General features: G+C 28.1%; 2 protein-coding genes and 1 non-coding gene across 3 annotated transcripts; 1 reads left to right on the top strand and 2 right to left on the bottom strand.

The window, feature by feature from the left end:
• Nucleotides 1-10,477: 10,477 nt before the first annotated feature.
• Nucleotides 10,478-12,468, bottom strand: LOC112598100 (vitamin K epoxide reductase complex subunit 1-like protein 1). Its single transcript, XM_025344450.1, has 3 exons — nt 12,458-12,468; nt 11,493-11,602; nt 10,478-10,704 (listed from the first exon to the last, which is right to left on the bottom strand). Exons 1-3 carry the CDS (start codon nt 12,466-12,468, stop codon nt 10,478-10,480), a joined length of 348 nt encoding a protein of 115 aa, XP_025200235.1.
• Trnai-aau lies at nt 12,148-12,221 on the bottom strand. The gene has a single exon. It is a non-coding gene; the product is annotated as a tRNA-Ile (tRNA).
• A 1,429-nt stretch (nt 12,469-13,897) lies between the features above and the next one.
• Nucleotides 13,898-15,766, top strand: LOC112598066 (tektin-2-like). Its single transcript, XM_025344401.1, has 6 exons — nt 13,898-14,100; nt 14,157-14,373; nt 14,465-14,679; nt 15,036-15,258; nt 15,320-15,543; nt 15,631-15,766. The coding sequence occupies exons 1-6, from the start codon at nt 13,898-13,900 to the stop codon at nt 15,764-15,766; spliced, it is 1,218 nt and encodes a 405-aa protein (XP_025200186.1).
• The last annotated feature ends 4,647 nt before the right edge of the window (nt 15,767-20,413 follow it).

Raw genomic sequence — 20,413 nt, 5'->3', positions numbered from 1 at the left:
ACACCGGAACATGTGATGGAACACGCATGAGCAGATCGGCCTAAACTTCACTCAGGGATCGATGTTCAGCATGCCATCACTGGACACACCACTCCCGCCGGTTACTTTGCCCATCGCCGGTATATATACTTGCTGTTTCACAGCACTCGTTACTAGCGAGAAGATTTTGGCCCAACGCCCGTATTGTTAGCTGTATGAGACTTAAGTCGCCAGGCCTGATGTAAAAGGATAGCCTGACTACCGGCACGTCCGATAAATTAACGTTCGAGTCGGTCCGACCGATCGCCGGTCGGTCACGATCAATTTTCCGACGAACCGCAATCGGACCTGTCGACTGTGGCGATGACTGACGACGACTGCTGCGGCATACGATAAACTAAACGCTTGTGACCACCAACAGATGGCGAATCGGTAGGAACGTCGCGGTCGGCTCAACTACAGCCAAACTATTATAGCGATGGCGAAATATTTGAATAGGTATACTCACGTCAGTTTATCATGTAGATAAGTATTGCCTATTCCGCGCCACTTCGTTTTTTTACCCTCAAGATGTAAATTTATTATTTTATATCCACTATTACACTTAGATATTATTTAAATTTAAATTTGACATGGACATCATGGTGGCGTTTTGGAAAAAAACAGTGTTAGCGAATTTACACACGTACAATTGTTGATCACAAACCAAAGTTAATTTTTCTTCACGTGTCATTTCGATTTCGGTGTGCCGGGTTCGTAGACGGGAAGTTTACATGTAAATTACGCTACGTAAAACGATACCGGAATATATTTGATCCAGTACAGATAGGTAAAATACTAAAATATGCGACGAAAAACGGTATTGGCCGTTATCCATAAGAAAATTTAAAAATATGTACACAACCATAAGCGTGCGCAGACTTAAAATTTGGAGCGTGCCCGAGAAAAATTTGAATTATATATTATACACACAGAGACAGAGAATAATATAATTATTATCAAAAAAATAGAGTAAGCACAAGTCATATTTGTGTATTATAAATATTATAATGTATTTATTATTATTTATATTAATATATGTTTAAAGCATCATTCGTCTATTTTCTAATGTATCAAATTCATCAAAGGTAGGCATTAACTGTAGTTAAAAAGTTAATTTTTTTGAACTTTTTTATTCTCATCAACTTATGGATATCATTTCTTGTTCTATGTAAGATTTCATCCATAGCAACGCAAGCTCCTATTTTTAATTTATAACAATATAAAATTTTATTAACAGCATACTATTGATAATTTAAAAAAAAAAGTATAAAATACTTTTTAGATAAAGAATCAACTATAAAATGACTCGATTTAGAAAATATTGAATGCTTTTGCGTTGTCCACTATAACCACGCGTGAATCGCAGCTAGTCATTACTTGTATAACATATACTTACGAACAGAAGTATACATAGACACTTGTTCCAAACCGCAGATTTTACTTAGCACATGAAAATGAGGAAAATACAAATACACCTGCTCCATTTACGCCACTGACGTTTGGTACCGAATCGCTTTTTCTTCTTGTTTGCATCTACACCGGAATCAGACTCGTGCATAGAATCTACCACGTCAGGCGGACTTGAAGTCTGCTCCTTTACCGCTACTGCATCGGAACACGGCGAGCTTTTGATATGGTCCATCGTGGCCATTGCACTGGTACTGGGCAAGCATACGATGGTATCGTCCACTGCCGTCACTTTGCTGACACTTGGAACGATTGTGTCATCTACCGTCACCACTTCGTCCGCGGCACTGGGTACGTTTGGTGTACCGTCTACCGACACCGTTTTCGTGTCGGTAGTACTCGACAGACCACTGCCACCCTCTACTGCCGTCGCTGTACTGGTGCTGGGACGACTTTCGGAATTCCTTGTTGCATTCGAATCATGGGACTTTCTTGTAACGATGGGATCGAAATCGTAAGGCATCACATTCACAAGCGACTCTTCCAACGCTGCATCTTCTACGCATATTTTGTGGCCTTTGAACGAACAGACTACGAGAGACAATAAAGGAAAATTTAATATTGGATTATTTTTTAAGCTTTCCGATTAAGGATGTCGTGTATATACTTTCACATTTTCTAATAGATAAAGGCCAATATCTTTTTTCTTTGCATATTTCGCATATCTGCACTGGTTTAAAAATGTTCCGGTACCGTTTTAAGTGGCGTAATTTACAAGTAAATTTCCCGTCTACGAATCCAGCACACCGAAATCTAAATAACACCCGAGGAAAAATTAATTGTGATCAACAATTGTACCACATGTGGAAATTCACTTACTCTGGCGTTTTCCAAAAAACCACCATGATATATACGTCGAGTTCGAATTAGATTAACAGTTCAATATAATAGTAAATATAGAAAATAATATTTACAGATGTAAAAATTGCATAGAAAATATATTATAATAAGTCGTATTATTGAATGTTGTTTGAATAATAAATATTCCGATATTAAAATCAAAACTGTTTATAGAGACCCATATATAGAGCCAGCAACATAAAATAACTGTGCTAGAAATTACAAATCGTAACTAGTATAGTGATCGTTCTTGAATTTTTTTCATAGGTGTAGAAGACTAGCATCTAGTTATTCTAGTTATAAAAGTTCGTTAATGATGTTAAAAAAAAAATACATAACATATACAGCTGTTTAATCAACCAAAGAATATTTTTTTGAAAGCTCAAATTTATAAATTATACAAATCTGTTACGCCATGTAACTTTTATACATATGGTTATTCGTAGTCAATTTCATAATTAAACATTTATAAATTATAATGATATAGTACATCGACAGATTTTATAATAATAATCGGTAATTATACTATTTCGTGTTTCCCGTTTTATATGTGTTCAGTAGGTCAACGAGGTGAAAACATACAGGTCGTGAATTTACACTGTTATAACGTATACTTAGATAGAAAAATACAATCTATTGTAGTTTTTTTATTCATTTAAACTAAGAGTGGAAATCGGACGAATATCTCGTTAGTTGCCACCTCGGTCTATGCGTTATAATTTTATAATATACATGAAATGTAAACTAAATAGACAAAACACATCAAGTATATTCATCACTTATTTATTAGATATATCTTTATATATTAATGCGACCCGTGGCATTTTATGTTCGTGCTCATGAGCATTGTGCAACACTTTATAAATGTCAAATAATTTATTATTGTTGAGATTTAGGTATACGTACGTAATAATACTAATAATGATTATCTACATTATTACGATACATCTTCGATGAACACATATTTACATAAAATAATCTAACGAAGCAGATAATACGTGCACTTTTGTTATATTATGATGTGCAAACATATGACATAATTATCAAATCAATATATAATACGTTGTATAATAACACATTCATAGTTTATGAATTATAAGTATATAATTCAGTACGAATACACATATTAATATCTATGATAAGCACATACTTATAAGGCTGTAAGTACAAGTATTATTAAATGTACGATGGGCATCCATATATAGGTGTATTAGAGGTATTATAATGTATTATCTGTAAACTGAAAAGTAACGAATAACACATGTACATTTTGTAATTTTGTAAATATACATATGTGGAATAAACTGCAACGTGATGCATAATAATGTAAAATACTAAAAAAAAAGACGAGTAAGACATTTTTTTTTTATGTTATTATACTAGCATATGTAGCCATATAGGTAAAGACTAAATTATAGGTATATTGTATAGTTTGTCTGATATCGTGTTTGTTTAAAATACGACATGTTCGATATTCATAATAATGTGTATCTTATTATTATGTATAAAATGACGATATAGCACTTTAGGCCACGCCTTAATGGCATCGGTATAATGTATAATGTATGATTAGTAAATAACTAACCTAACCTATTAACCTAACCTATGGTACCTAATTAGTATGCATACTGAACAATTTTTTTCTTGTCTATAAACACGTCCAATAATAAAATTAAAAAAATTCTAATTTTTAATAATCTTTTAATAGTGTAATATTATATAATATACAATGGGTCTGCACTCTGCAGTCAATCTAGGTAAACATCAATATTTTACATTTGCCATGATATACTCGTACATATGTTTTACTATGTATTGTAGAATAAATATATAGCTATATTGCAAACGTATTTTTAAAAACAATGTCTACTTACTTCTTTTTATCGATCTATAGATTATTTTTATTCTTCTTGTGCGCTAATTGCACTATTAATTAATTTTTAAGTCTTTGTGATGATTAATTTGAGAACAATTACTGTTTACAAGTGTAATTTATACACAATAAATCAAAAACAGTATCTAGCGTTTTTACGAGTGAAATATTATTATATTATAGCAATATATTAACTAAGATGTTATGATCAAGCACTCTCAATAAGTTATGACTTATGACTAATAGGGTTTGGAACGTACACTTTCTTAACCTTATTTTATTATATATTGAAGCCTATATATTATTATCACTATCGATATATCTCCTAGTGGGTGAGAGCTGTTTTATATAAAATAGTTATATTACTAGGCTTATGCGCATTTTTATAAAATGATTTAATATATATATACTGATATTACCATAGTTTATTTTTTATTTCGGATAAAATTTCTTAACTATGTACAGCGAGCAAGATTGAGATAAGCTTAGGAGATGAAAACCACAGAGCGAATGAGCCTAAAACGAAGAATTAATTTTTAAATAAATAGATAATGACTTTATAACATTTTTTTTTAAATTAATTAAAATGGTATAAATTATATATCTATAACAAAAAATAAGAACGGTTATCGTAGTGAAATTTAAGGCTTAATTCTTGTAACTAACAATAAACGTGTCAAGTTGATGAAAACAGCTTGGTTATGGTATCAAAAATGGATCCTATTTGTAATATTGGCTTTTCATACGTGTTCAATTTCAAATTGTTGTTGTTATGATACTTAGTTATGAAATTATGTGGCCTAAAGATATAAATATCGTTACATATATACTCACACCGATACCAAGTAATATAGTCGTATTATTATATTGTTATAATAGAAAAGAAAAGCTCCTGCAGGAAATACATCGCATTTAAAACTATATATTTATATTTTATAAAAAAATCATGATTATGTCAACTGCATTATGTATAAATATTATGCTATTTTTGGCATATACCTATATATTATTATATAAAATGTATTGGTCAATTATAATCTATTACCGCTAACAATAATAACAGATGGTGTTTGTATTAGCAAAGTCAAATTTGAAAAAAATTTTCGGGGAGAAGGATATAAGGGCGATAGCCGATAATTTACCTTGATTGTAAAAAACTGTATTACATTAATATATTATCTTAGTATATATACAAGATTTTTCAATGCATCATATAATATTTGATAATTTTACAAAATTTTAAATAAAATATTTTATATCACAAAATCTAGTAATTTTTTTTTTTGTTTTGCGAAACGGTATAGTAGCAACTTTGTATTTTGTAATTTTTATATACATATTTTATGAGACGTTAACAAAACTCGTATCGTCGACGATGGACCACCATAGGGACGCCAATTGTGGGGCGACAATGCAAAACGTACTATTTGCGTTTTACATATTTTTCAGGAAAGGTCATTTTCTGCTGTGCATTAAATATTTGAGATATACATGTTGTGAAAATGTTTAAAAATAGATAAAAAACTATGAAATAAATTTCTGCAGGTAAAAGTATTTTAAAATGTATTTTTTGTACTTAAATATAACTTTTTAAATTTTGAATTGGATCAAAACGTACTATTTACAACAAATGGTACGTTTTGCTTTGATTAACAAAAATAGTACGTTTTGACCAATATTTTTACAAAACGTTCTATTTGCATAAATTACATTTTACAATAAATATAATTTAATATAATTATATGTTAAGAAATTAAAATACTTTGACTCAACTAAGTGTAATAATATTACACTTACTAGTTACTTGTACTTATTCAATTAAGTTTATTTAAATTAAGAAAATATATAACATATAGGGAACCGATGGTAGCATCCATATAGGTGAAAGGAATACAAGTTAGGTATAATATATTTTAATAAAACACTTTTTTAATAACTTTTAATTAATAAAAACTAAAACAAGGTAAATAAAAGATTAAAGAACACTTAAAAAAGTAAAAAAAAAGAATAATATAATATCAAGTTTTAAATATTTAAAATGTTAAAATTTATCTATAATATAATAATTAGTAATTATTATAATTGCATTAGAACAAAAATGTAGATGACTATTACTACTCTAGACAAAATATACATATAATAAATTAATAAGTTAGTATAAAATAGTAGTTTTCTAATAGGTTAGAAAACAATTTGTATAGGTGTAAGCATTACCTTATTTCTAGCAGTATTAAGAATGTTGATGCTCTGCAGCTTCTTAGCATCAACTACCTGAAGATATGAGTTATAGAAATTATAAAATAATTATTGATTATTGTATTATAGAATTGGTAGTATACAAAATATTAAAAGTTCTATCATGTTATTTTTTAAATAGTACAATAATATATATTGTTTTACTAGATGTATGTACCTACCTTGTTTTTCGCCTTGTCCATCATCAATTTTATTCTTTTCGACATGGTAAATTATAATAAATTATAATAATTATAAAAAACATTAAGTAAATAGCAAGCTGCAAGAGTAAGGTACTTTAAAAATAGAATATGTGTTATCATAAATGAATTAATGAAATAGTTTCATTGATTAGACCTTATCACTAAGTTTTGGCGCGCATAATAATTAATGTTTCAAAGTTATAAACGATTTTTTTTTTTTATGATTTAGGTTAGCACGTAGATAATATGTTAAACAAAATACGTATATCATATATTAAATCTATATAATTTAATAAAATGTAACAATAAAAACAAATTTTAAAACACAGTCGTTTTTGTAAATAGTACGTTTTGCATCAATACATTTTTAGTCCTATACCGTGTACATTGGAAATAGTACATTTTGCATTATGAATGGAAATAGTACGTTTTGGAAAAATTGATGTAATTAGCACGTTTTGACAAATTTTTTTTTACTTTTTATTACGGAATCTATAGCAAATAGTACGTTCTGCATCAAACAGTAAATAGTTCGTTTTGACAAAATGTATATTGTGCAAATAGTACGTTTTGCTTCAATTTACTATTTTAAAAACGGTTATTGAATGGGAAATAGTACGTTTTTACCTAATCTGATGATGCCAATCGATCCGCCGCCATTTCAAACATATAATTCAATGTATAACTCCATTTTGACAAAAATGCAAATAGTACGTTTTGCATTGTCGCCCCACAATTAAAATTCGAACGTAACTGACGAAAACCGGAATGGTAGGACATATTATAGATACACGCGATTGATCAACGCCCAGGCTAATTCTCGTTAAAGGTGCAAATATACGTATCATATTATATACACACGACTTTAAAATTATTTCTAGTGGCGTGTGTATATAATTAACACTAAAACATGCGTTCTTTTATTAATATCAATTGTATAGTCTATAATTATTTATGTAGTCTTCGAAATTAACTCATCGTGACGTCCACCACAGCGAATTTGAGTACTATAAATAATAATAGCTAGCGCTCATCCCGCGTGAAAGTCATTTATAATACATTATCATAAATCATAATAATAATATTTGTAATAAGACGCCATTTTTGCGACCACTGCCGTTATTGCTAAAACGATCTGCAAATAATTACTATGTATTATATACAATTATTTTAACATATTATAGCTATAATAGGTACAATATGGTATTACACTATTACCAGGCGCCGAACATGTGCACCTATTAAAATTATATCGTGAAAGTCAAGATTAGAAAATGCAGGTAACTCGGTCAATTGAAAGCGTGAATCCTATTATAAAAATTTATATTTTAAATTTTAATAATACATAGTATTATGCAAATCGTAAAGATGGTGTGCAATCGAATGAAAATAGGGTACGTGAAAAATTTCAATCATTGAAAATTATTTATTAACTACATAATACCTACACAATTTTATTGTTTTGGTTTTTGTATTATGTTCTGAGAAGTTATATAGTATATAATATCATTTGGAATGATGAATTACTTAATTAGTTTATTTTCTTTAAACGAACTTTTTTTCGACATAATTTTGTGCTATAATATAATGTCATATTTTATTATTACATATTTACTTCTAAGTGTTAAGAGTTAGAACCAAATATATGTTTCAGCTTACTATTGACCTGCGTAGTTTTTAGGAAAATACTTTTAATTTGCTGCTATATCGAGAAGTTGAGTACCACTGCATATAACTTTACAATATTTTATATTTAATTAAGTGAATATGTTATTGTACTATATTATTCTTGTACGCTAAGTATAAGTTTATTTCACTGGATTTTTTTTAACATAGGTAGTGGTCTACAACATTTCTTGCGTCAAGGGCTACAGAAAAGTACGAGTATAAAAACAATTTGAGGGACGGGGAATATATAAGGGCACCATTTTTATTAATATTTTAAAGTGTAAATTGTATAAGATAAACATATTCAACAAACTACAATGTAAACTTTACATTACCCAAAATGTTACATAAATGAACAAAATTATTTGTGATATATGTGTTGATAACACCTGATGTTATGAATGGACGGGAATCGTAAGTACCTTTATAATGGCTATTATAAATATGTATTAGAATGTTGGATCCATTTTGCGATTTTAAAAATATTTTTATAGGGATGCATAAATACTGATTGTGCGTTAAAGTCCTGTAATACAGGTACGAACAAGCGTTATTCTATCATTTTATGTACATATAATACCTATGTATAGAAAACTGTAGACATAATAGTAAATTATAGTTAAACCATGATGTTAACTTATTATTCGTAATTACTAATTTCTAAGAACAGGGACACCCTGATCTACCGGGACACAGAAAGATTCCCAATGTTCTGGCTTTTTAGCATTAGGTATACTGTATACCTAAATGGTTGGAATGCTGTCAGCTATTATATATTGATTAATTATTTGCATAAATTATTCTTCATTGCTTTTAGAAATTCTAACTTTGCAGTGTTTATAAATCAAAAACTAGTTACGTCCAACTAGAGTAAAATGTTGAGAGTTTTAAAACTTTCATATCAATTTATTACTATATCTATTAAAAAATAATATTGATAGATATTATTATAAAACTTTCGGGTATAAAATTTGTATATTCTACTTGTTTATATTATAATAATGAAATTAACTTTTTTATTTTTCTGAAACAAGAGTACGAGATAGGTATGGCATTCGCCTCGCCTCTTAGTCGAGGTGTGTTTCGTGTCAAGTGCAAATTTATACACAAAGCCGATTATATATATATATAAACATGATATAATATATTATATTTACCTTTTCAATGTCATACGTGCACGCGTGGTTTTCATTTAGACGACCTCCAATAATATTGTAAATTGTAAAAATTTATTACAAACGAATATGGAGAGCTATACATTGTGATGTTTTTGGATCTGTTGTAGCTGATTGTGAGACACTCCCGAAAAAAAAAATAAAAACCTATTCCGCATCTGACCCACTCGATCAGATGTTTAAGCCTCCGCCGTAGGAGATACGATTAAGATATTATTGTACAATATAAAATATAACTAGCATTTATGTATATAAACATAATATATAAATATATGCTATATTTATATTATCAATGTTAATGTTATATATTGTTATTATGCACCTATATGATACTATGAAATATATATATTATATGCTTAGAATATGTATAATGTATATAATATTAAATATACTATATAGCTGTCGCACATGATGTAGCTCCATAGCTATTTATAATAATAAGAGGCGCGCGCCCACGAGTCCCACGCGGAATACGCGTAATAAAATGCGACTTATATTATTTTAAATTATTATTCGTTGCCGAGCACGGTTAAGACATATGGATTGCAAGGTACTTCACACTTTTAACCGATGATTGTATGCTTTTGAAAAATCTATTACACTATATAAGAAAGAACCACAACTATAAAAGTATATAAAATCTATATGATTCAAATGTATAGTATTTTTGGTTTACATAAAATTTAATTTATTTTCATTATTGTTTCAGTCACTAATTATTTTTCGTTTTCATTAAGCCATATCAAATATATCAACACTCGAAATGTTTAGACAGATAATAGGAAGGTTTGAACGGAGGCTAAAACCGTAAGACATACTCTGAACACATATTTATTTTGTGTAGTAGTCGGTATCTGCAAATGTTAAAATACTTCGTATAATATAAAATATAAAATTAACGTATTTTGAATATTTATTTCTTTTATAATATATTATATAAGCTGTGACATTACATATTATGGCACGTGTTCCGTAATATACATATATATTATGTTTTAATCGGCTTTGCAAGGTTTATGGTGTGTAGATAACGACAACAATTTACGTTGTTTGGACGACACACACAACAGACTTATAGCATTTATAAAGTACGTGATCAAACAAACCAAGCATAATTCCCGAACTATAAACATCAACACGGAAGCCAAGTAAAATGTGGAAATGTTGGACATGATTGCCAGGTAGTAGTGGACTTTAACGATTTTATGCCTGTCCGAACAACCTGGAATTGAAAAATAAACAAAAATTACAAGATAGGTAATTTTCAACAACTAATTATTATTAATACGTATGGTAAGTCGCATAGGCGTGTGCACGTGGGCAGAAAAAGCAGTACCTATATACTGCCCCTGAACTTTTTTTCGGGTTATCGAAGGCCGTTATAAAATATTTAATTAGATATGGGCCTCAGCAAATTTTATCTCCATGAAGTTATATTTACTCTAATTATGAACATAATAGTACGTAAGAAACAATTATTATTATTGATTATAGAATTACAAAATTATCAAAATTAAAAATATAAAAATTATTATCATAATGTTAATTTAATTATAGTTAACGATTATAAAAATTAATTTGGGTTTCTGAAAAATTCATCTTATTCTGTAAGAATGTATCAAAACAATAACTAATCAATATGATTTTAATTTTGATACCTAAAATAAAAAATGTGAAATTATGGGTATAATTTCATTACAAATCTGCCAAACGGGCCGAATTATCTTTATGCTGCCTCTGAAATCAGAGTCTGAGTACATCTGTAGTAAATCATAAATATGTGGTTAAGGATAGTAATTAGTAACAATAACGGACATAACGCCTAATCATGTATTTCAAAGAAAATACGATTAAGTAAGCAGCATAATATTTAACTTATGTCCCAGGTACGAAACAACAATTTAATTATTAGTAAATATATGTCAATTGTGGAGGTCATATTTATTATAAATTTATAATAATTTTATTTATTACGTATCGCATAATCGTATCAAGTACAAATAAACGCACTCAACATGAACGACAGGATGTAGAATAACATCCCAGTGAGTCCGTTGGGCACGTTGATTGCGGAATTTTCGCCGAATATGTATCTGACGATCCCAAAACCTTTGGCGTATCTGTAAAAATAATTGAATAATGATAATTAATAATTGTAAACACTGCTTAATAAAGTGATTCTTATCAATATTGTTTTTATTGTGTGAAAATCGATTTTTTTTTTTTTTTTTTTATGCATCGTCTAATGATGCGATTACATTCGATAGTTTATGAGTACTTGTTATTGTAATATGGATATTTGAGGATAACTGTTTTGATTTTGACCTATGATATAAATGATTGATTGATAATATGGCCGCTAAATATACAAATAAGTGTCAACAACAATAGACAGTTGAAAAGTTAGTTTTAATATTAGTTTTTACTTATTATGTATTAGGAATATATTATATATTTATTTTGTATACCAATTGACTATTGTATTCAAGATAAAATTATCGCTTCGAGATTTATAAAAAACAAATATTGAATTTTTGAAATTTCAGTGAATAAAATACAAAAATCATTGAACATTTTTTATTGCTAATTAGTAATAAATAACTATTCAGAATTATAAACAAACTTTAAAAATGGAATAATAAAAATGAAAACAAAAAAAAGTATTTGGCCCATGGGGGGATCGAACCCACGACCTTCGCGTTATTAGCACGACGCTCTAACCAACTGAGCTAATGGGCCTATGTTATGCAAAGGCCGATTTTGATAATTTCAATAAGGTTCGTGAAGTATTTATGATCTATAATAGAGTTGTGATGAAAACAACAAAATAACACTTTTATATTCAAACATTAATAAATATTAAATAAAATTAATTCAGGAGTTAAGTGCATGTAAAGGTATTTTAAATTAGTAACCAATATTGAAGACGTCCTACTACAGTTCCTCTATTGCATGTCGCATTGTCTCTATCTTACCTGTAATGCATAACGATATAACATAGGTAATGAATTTTACGTTAAGAAGAATCCAATTTATTCTGTAGCATATAATATTAAAGTGAATTGATCTAACATCAAATCTTAAAGTAAGAGTATTATCCATTGCCCGACATAGGTTTTTTGATATTTTAATTTTGAACCAAGTTTTTATTCAATTTTTATTCTGCAAATAGCTTATAATTTTCTATAAAATAGATTCTTCTGAACCAAAATGTTGTTATATATATGTTAATAAGACGGAATTAACACATACAGGTACAACATTTTCTTGATATTATCAAATAAATCTTAGTACGCATTACCTGATAATTTAAAATAAACGTGGTGAACTTGGCAAATGTCATTTTCCAACTTTAAAAATCAAATTTTAATGCCATGATTTCTTATCATGTCTTTAATTGTTAAATTATTTTTGGTTATAATTATTCCACATTTGGCAATCGACATGAAATTAAAAATTACAATATCCAAATCTAAGTAATATTATGATTATTATTGTAGTTACTGTAACATATTATACCTAAAGCAAACCACTGTTGTCAAATTATTCAACATACGTGTACTACGTTTGCCTATTACAAGGCGTATATCGTGCATTTACAATTTTTGGATAAATAATATTGAATTAATTTTAATAATTATTTTATTATATTATTTACTGGATGCTATATTATGTAATAAAATATAAGAAATAATATTAAGTACAAGAATTAGTATTTATATAATTTTAATTTAACAGATTAAATTCTAATTTTGATACGAGCCTCTCGAAATCGCGATTATATATATTTTATTTTAGCATAAATTGAATAAAATTTATTTTTCTTTCATTTTGACAGAATTTAGTTAATTTGTATCAAGTATCAGACATCGGGTGACATTGGCCTTGAACACGGTCTCCAGGGGGCGCGGCATACGTTATCACTTAAATAAATAATATCAATATTATCATTGAACAATTTATTGTTGAAAATTAGTTAAAACTGTTGAAAGAACACTAAATAATAATAAAAAAAAATGCAACTATTGCAATTCAAAATTTGCTCGTTTCTAGCAATATTTGTTTACGTAAGACCCGCGAAAATCACCCGGGCAATGGATTGTTTCCGTTTTTATAATATCGTAACATCTAGCCAGATTACGGATACGGTTTTAACTTTTAGAATCCAATACTTCATACCGTAGGGATACAGTAGACCGCCCAGCTGATAAAGTGTCGTTTCTATATTTTCTTACTAAGACAATAGTAACCATGGTATAATTTTTTTACCATAACAAAATAAATATAATAATAATAATTTTATTTTTAAACTAAATTATCATTTTAAATTTTAAATTGATTTTTAAATATAGTTAACTACTTTTGAACCTATATTTAATTAATTAGTTTACAAAATTAACTATCAAATACATACTATGTCTATAATTACTTTTGAAAAACCTGTACCAAATATATCTGAATCTGAATGGAATTACAAATTACTTGAATTAAGAAGATCTTGTGACAAAAGCAGACGTTGTGCATTCAAATTAGGAAATGAATCACATAGATTAAGAAATGAGACAGGCCTAACCACTTATTGGAGTACATACCGTACCAATTCTAATATTGTTGATAGGTATGATTTTTGTTATAATTTTAAGCAGTAAAACTAACATTACTTTTATATTTTAGACAAACTGAAATAACACGCTGGAAAAATAAAATTGAATTACGGTCAACACGCTTACAAAAAGAAATTGAAGAGATGAAAATTGAAAAAAAGGAAAATGAAAAAACTTTAGAATTTCAAAATTTGAACTTTGCTGTTACTAATCATTGCTTAAGTTTAAGAGATGAAAGAAATTACGAAGATTTATGTTATGATATTGCATCTGTTGCACTAAAACACGTATACATTGCACTATTATATAAATTAAAACATAATTTGATTATGGTTAGTAATATTAGTATATAGTATATTACATATCAAGTTTATTTAGGAACAACTAACTTTGGAAAAGATGAAAATCTCAATAGCTGAAATATGTCAAAAAGCTTGGGAACAGATAAATAATTTAGAAGAATTACAAATGAATATCATCAAAGACATAGAAAATAAAAATAATACAATAAAAATAGATAGTGAGCTATTGAAAATGAAAAAAGACTCAACAAATATTTCTCTTAAACCAGATTCGCTTAGAATTCCAAAAGAGTAAGTTTTTGAATAGAAATATAATATATATAAAAGTATCTATAATTAAATTACATACAATATCTATCGTATAGTCAGTAATTATTATTTAGTTAGATTGTGTCAAAAACTAAAAACTAATTATTATCTTATTAAAAAATAGAGACGTACTAAAGTAATTCTATTCATCTATATTCTTTAGAGATCATTATATTAATTTAATAATTATTTTATTTATTTGTAAAAAATTAAAAATTAAAATTATTTTTATTTTTAATATAAGTATTTATTTAATTTTCTTTAAAACAAAACTTAAATTAAGTTATATTTTTAAATAAACTAAAAATCAACGATTACATTTTATTATTAAATTGTAGTTTATATACGTACGAAAACTGGCTTCAACAGTGTAATAATTTAATGCAAACAATTGAAAATGAATTGTTACGTTCAGAAAAAATGCGTGAAACTATGTTTTTGTTACGACATAGAATATTAAGTGACATGATTGCTCTCAATGACAAAGTTGATTTTGGTCTCCGAAAACGGATTTACGAAACAGAAAGAGCCAAGTATGAACTAGAATGGCAAAAAGCGAACGTAAGGCAATTTATATTGTAGAATAAGCATTCTTAGTATAAAGAATTTTCTCTTTTTATAGATGTTATTAGACATGGAGACACTTGTAAAAGAAATTAATACACTCGAAAGCGCTTTGGATGCAAAATTAAATTCAAAAATGTTAGTCGAGACACGGTGTGAAGGAAGACTATATAGAGATGGAATTGAATTGTGTCATGATAAACCTACTTTTGGATTGCATAAAGAAAATTATTTACTCGATAATTCCATCAAAATGTTGAACAACAAGCTAATTCAAACAAAGTAATATCTACCTAATGGGCTAATTAAACAAAAATACGTCTACATAGTACTATAATAATATGATAACTGTCGATTTTTTTTTTACAGGGCTATGCATAATGTTCTTATAGGACACCTGAAAATTATAGAGGAGCAATTGAGGAATAAGATTCATACGTTAAATGTCGACCAAAAATGTCTACAGCACAGAGCACAATTAAAAGACCCAAATCGTAGTTTATAGTGTAAAACTAAAAAAGTTAAATGTATATTATTTGTTCCCTCCCGCCAAAACATACCTCTCCTGCTGAAGTTCAGTACACCATATCCAAACTCCCGCGAAAAATGTTTCCTGATTACGATTGAATAACTTCAGAAATACTAAAGCAGCTTCCGCAAAAGTTATCGTTCTGATAACTTATTTATTTAACTCAATGCTCCGACTATCCTACATCCCTATTCTATAGAAGTACTCTTCTATCATACTCATTTTCAAACCAAAAAAACCACTTGGCCTTCTATCATCATATAGACCTATTAGTCTACTCCCAATACTGTCAAAAGTATTTGAAAAAATTCTAGTTAAAAGAATTCTAAATATTATCGATGAAACAAAAATCCTACCAGACTCACAATTTGGTTTTCGCAGCAAGCACTCTACAGTCCATCAAATTCATCAAATAGTTGATAAAGTATCTTATTTTCTAAAAGAAAAACAATTATAGCAAAAATCATACCTATCAACAATATTAGAATTGGTACGTTATGTACTCCAATAAGTGGTTAGGCCTGTCTCATTTTTTAATCTATGTGATTCATTTCCTAATTTAAATGCACAACGTCTGCTTTTGTCACAAGATCTTCTTAATTCAATTAATTTGTAATTCCATTCAGATTTGGTACAGGTTTTTCAAAGGTAACTATAGACATAGTATGTATTCGGTGCCCCTGATAGTGTATATTGCTGCTGTAAAATTATTCATAATTCATAACAAATAAAAAATAACAAATATTTGAACTAAAAATAAAAAAAAAGTTCTTTATTTTAACAATTCAGTAACAAAATAGCAAAATATGATAAAATATCAAAGATATTAAGTATGTTTTATCATTATTATTTGGTTATCGATTAAAATGAACCACTATTGAAGTTGTTTACATTTATGTTATTTATTTACTGCGAATAAACGCTCATAGGCTCAAGTACCTACAATACAATATATATAAAATTGACAATGAATGATATGTAATCGATAGCTTTGTGACACAAGTTAATTACTATTTTGAAATTTTATAGGCATTTACTGCTGTCATAAAATTAAATGTTCTAATAAAATGATAAACTCATTAAATATTACAAATAAATATTAGTTTTTACCAATACTATAAAATTTATTTACTTATTTCACTTGTCTATAACTAAATGTAAATAGTAGTGAATTAATTTAGAAAAATATTGGTTAAATACTGAACTCAATTATATTATTATCGAACGTGATCCATGTTAATTCCCCTCCTTAATGTACAGAGATTATTTTACAATATGTACAAGGGTACAAAGAACACAATTTTTTTGTAAAATATTGTATAATATTGTTATTTAAAAATTAATAACTTACGGTGAAATAAATGCTGGAGAACACTTGACGTATTTCCTGAGGTCACACAGCGGCTCAAAACCCGGATCATTTTCCAGCGAGATTTCCACATACAGCGCGTACGTGGCTACGCAAAAACCGATCAACGCGTACACTTTTATGATCCTATTGACCGTACCGAGCTGGACCATGTTTCGGCAAGCGTGTCGTCCCTTCGTATACACTAACAGCAACTCAAGCACTTTGCTCATTCAGCCCTCTTACCATTACCTATTATTGTGTTTGGTCATCTGTGAAATTGGTTTTATGCAAATACCTAAATGGCGCGTTACTTACACTGTATTGCACTAATTATTATATTTTATCAGTGTCTGGGTCATATTATTATTTGGATCGTCCCGAAATGATGACGAATTTAAACGTATTATTAATTTTTTCGGTTGTAAAAAATTAAATTGTACAAAAATTCAACGCCGACGCCCTATTTTATTTTTTTTTTTTTTTTTTATATTGTAACATAAACGATACATAATCAATCCTTAGATTTTCTAAAATATATTTAAATTTAAATTTAATGAAATTAAATATTTATACTGTGCAATGGCCTATACAAGGGGAGTATTTGAGAGTCAGATAGGTTAGGTTATAGGCCTATTTTTGAATTTTATTAAATAGTGTTTCTAGTGTATTAGAGCGTTATAATAAAACAAAACAAAAAAAAAAAAAAAGTAGCTTGGATCATTGTACATTTGATTTCGTCACAACTAAAAAAGGCACACTGTTAAGTTAACGACTAATCAATAATCCAGTTATAATTTTATATTAATTTCACATAATATATTTTTATATAATAAGTATAATATTATTACAAGAATAAAATTTGACCTACCGGCGACCGCGCGCAGACAGTCACCACGTTACCAATAACAACACTGCGACGACGACCCCCACATGTCCGTTGACTAATAATAGGTACATTTTCCTTCTAGAATTTAAAAATGTTTTAAGAAATAAGAATATAATATATTTTTTATATTATTTATTATTTTAATATGCATTACTTTAGGTCTAAATTTTTTCCGGATTCCCCCTCTTTTACTATACAAAAATTACGCTATTGGTACTGTGTGACGTATTTTGATCAAGAAATGTTTGGTTTATTAATTAACCATTTAAAAAAAAAAAAAATTGAAGAGAAATGTTTCGTGAATCTCCTTTTATAGTTTCACCTGACGGAATTTGTCTAATACGACGCGTTTTGATTGTTTTGGTTCTGTGTACTTGCAATCGTTATAATTGTTATTCAGTTTATGGTCCCCTTAAAGATATTCTTTTATAATATCATACGATAGGCATACACAACTAACCCAACAAAATAAATTAAATTTTTTATCAAATTTTATCGTGTACAATATATTCATATTATTAATAATAGTGAACATAAACATAAAATATTAAATTTTTCCTGTACTCACATATACAACAACGGATGGCAGTATTGGCAAGTATATACGTTCACGCGGACGCGTTGAGATTCCAAATTGTACGGCCAAATGGTGTATGTACCTATAGCAAACAACTGTACTTACATATCTGATGAGTGAAGACTGATATTTTTGCTTGCTATCGCTGTGGTGACTACAAATTGGTGGTTCGTCCTACATTGTAATTTTAAATACATCGAGTAAGTTTGGCTGAGTTGTGCACCGAAGACAGTTGTACGGGCGCTAGTCATGATGAATTTTGAATGGAATTATATTAATATTTATGCGCATATAATAATATAAAAACTATCACATATTTTCTATAAAACAATGTAGGTATTATAATATACAATAACTATTTAAAATATATTTAATTTACTATTTATATAAAACGTCGAATTTGTTACGTGATTTACCCCGAAAACCATTTTCATTTTACGTCTCGCAGTTTTTATCAACACATAATCATATTTTATAATATAGCAAGAGTTTTGTTTTGAGTATAGTTTTAAAGTAAAAATTAAAATGTTATTCAACACTGGATATGTAGTTATTTATTTACCAAAAATAATATACAAATGAAACTCAATACGAAAAAGTCAGATACCTATTATTTTTTATAAATAGCTGATATAGTAAATAACTATTTGAAGTGGAACTTTTCACTTAAAAGTGCAATATTTTATGAAAGGACATAAGCTTCAATGTTTCAAATTATTCAAAATACCTACATGATGCTAATAATTTTTAAATTATAGCAAAAATAAAAATTAAAATTTAATTAATAAAATTGTAGTACGGAGGCCTCTACGCTTGTTTATATTTACCTTGTTATTTACTTATTTTTTTTTTTACTATATTACTTCCTCGATTGTTCTTATTGTTCTTTTTGTAATAGATTGAATAAAACATTTAATAAACAAAAAAAAAAAAATTAACAAAAAACGAGTGTCTTTTTAATTGTTTATTAAAAAGCGATTTTTAGCAAGATTTTAATAGATTTTTCTTACATTTTATTAAAAAAAAAAAAAAAAACAAGAGAAAGTGCTAAGTATTATCGCCCAAAAACTAACATATTTCGATTTTGCCCAAACTCAAAAACAAAATTTGTTTTCCCCCATACAAATAATATTCGTTATAAACAATGAAAATATATGGTTACTAAAAAATGACCAGCATGCCCATAATCTATACATGTGATTTGTTACCGGAAACACGTTAAACTCAAATCTATCTGCCTGAAAAATGATCACTATTAATAATGTGACATAGCCAATTTATAATAAGATTACAAGTAATATTATCTTCTTCGCTTCACTCTATAGAGTCGATGATAATAACATACGCCAAATGAACAGTAATTCTTATTATACTGTTTTAATATTGACATATTTCGGATAATGATAGGATTTCATGTGCACGAGCACGATGCCGGAAGCTTCACGTGTATTAGCGCTTGCTCCATAGTCGCTCTGCAGATCAAGTGAGTAATCAGTATGTCGGATTTTCCAACAATAATCATCGTATATTATTATAGCTAGTTATACTTGTTGGGTGTACCAACTTAAATTCCCGGAATGATATCCAATCGTTGTTCATCTCTGTTTTTCAGTACATCATAATTCACAAGGTACCCAGTAATCGGATATCTATATCCAAGAAAATTGTTTATTATAAATAAGTGACTGGGGGATGAAATGATTGACGTCGTAACACTAATTTAACGTTAAAAAAAATATGTAAATAAGTATAGTAAAATATAAAATTATGTATATTGATAATCATGTCTATGAATTTATCAAAACTAAA

The sequence above is a fragment of the Melanaphis sacchari genome, unplaced genomic scaffold, assembly GCF_002803265.2.
Source record: "Melanaphis sacchari strain LSU unplaced genomic scaffold, SCAv2.0 Contig0_pilon_pilon, whole genome shotgun sequence".
Lineage (NCBI taxonomy): Eukaryota > Metazoa > Arthropoda > Insecta > Hemiptera > Aphididae > Melanaphis > Melanaphis sacchari.
Note: the sequence above shows the minus strand (reverse complement) of the source record. Positions and strands in the feature narration are given on the sequence as shown.

What these genes read in the sequence shown, in the direction of transcription:
- LOC112598066 (XM_025344401.1), top strand. Translation starts at nt 13,898, where the DNA reads ATGTCTATAATTACTTTTGAAAAACCTGTACCAAATATATCTGAATCT. An exon ending in TCGCTTAGAATTCCAAAAGA is followed by an intron (nt 14,680 to 15,035) that starts GTAAGTTTTTGA and finishes ATTAAATTGTAG; the next exon opens with TTTATATACGTACGAAAACT. An exon ending in TAGAATGGCAAAAAGCGAAC is followed by an intron (nt 15,259 to 15,319) that starts GTAAGGCAATTT and finishes CTCTTTTTATAG; the next exon opens with ATGTTATTAGACATGGAGAC.
- LOC112598100 (XM_025344450.1), bottom strand. An exon ending in CATCCTGTCGTTCATGTTGA is followed by an intron (nt 10,705 to 11,492) that starts GTGCGTTTATTT and finishes TTTCAATTCCAG; the next exon opens with GTTGTTCGGACAGGCATAAA.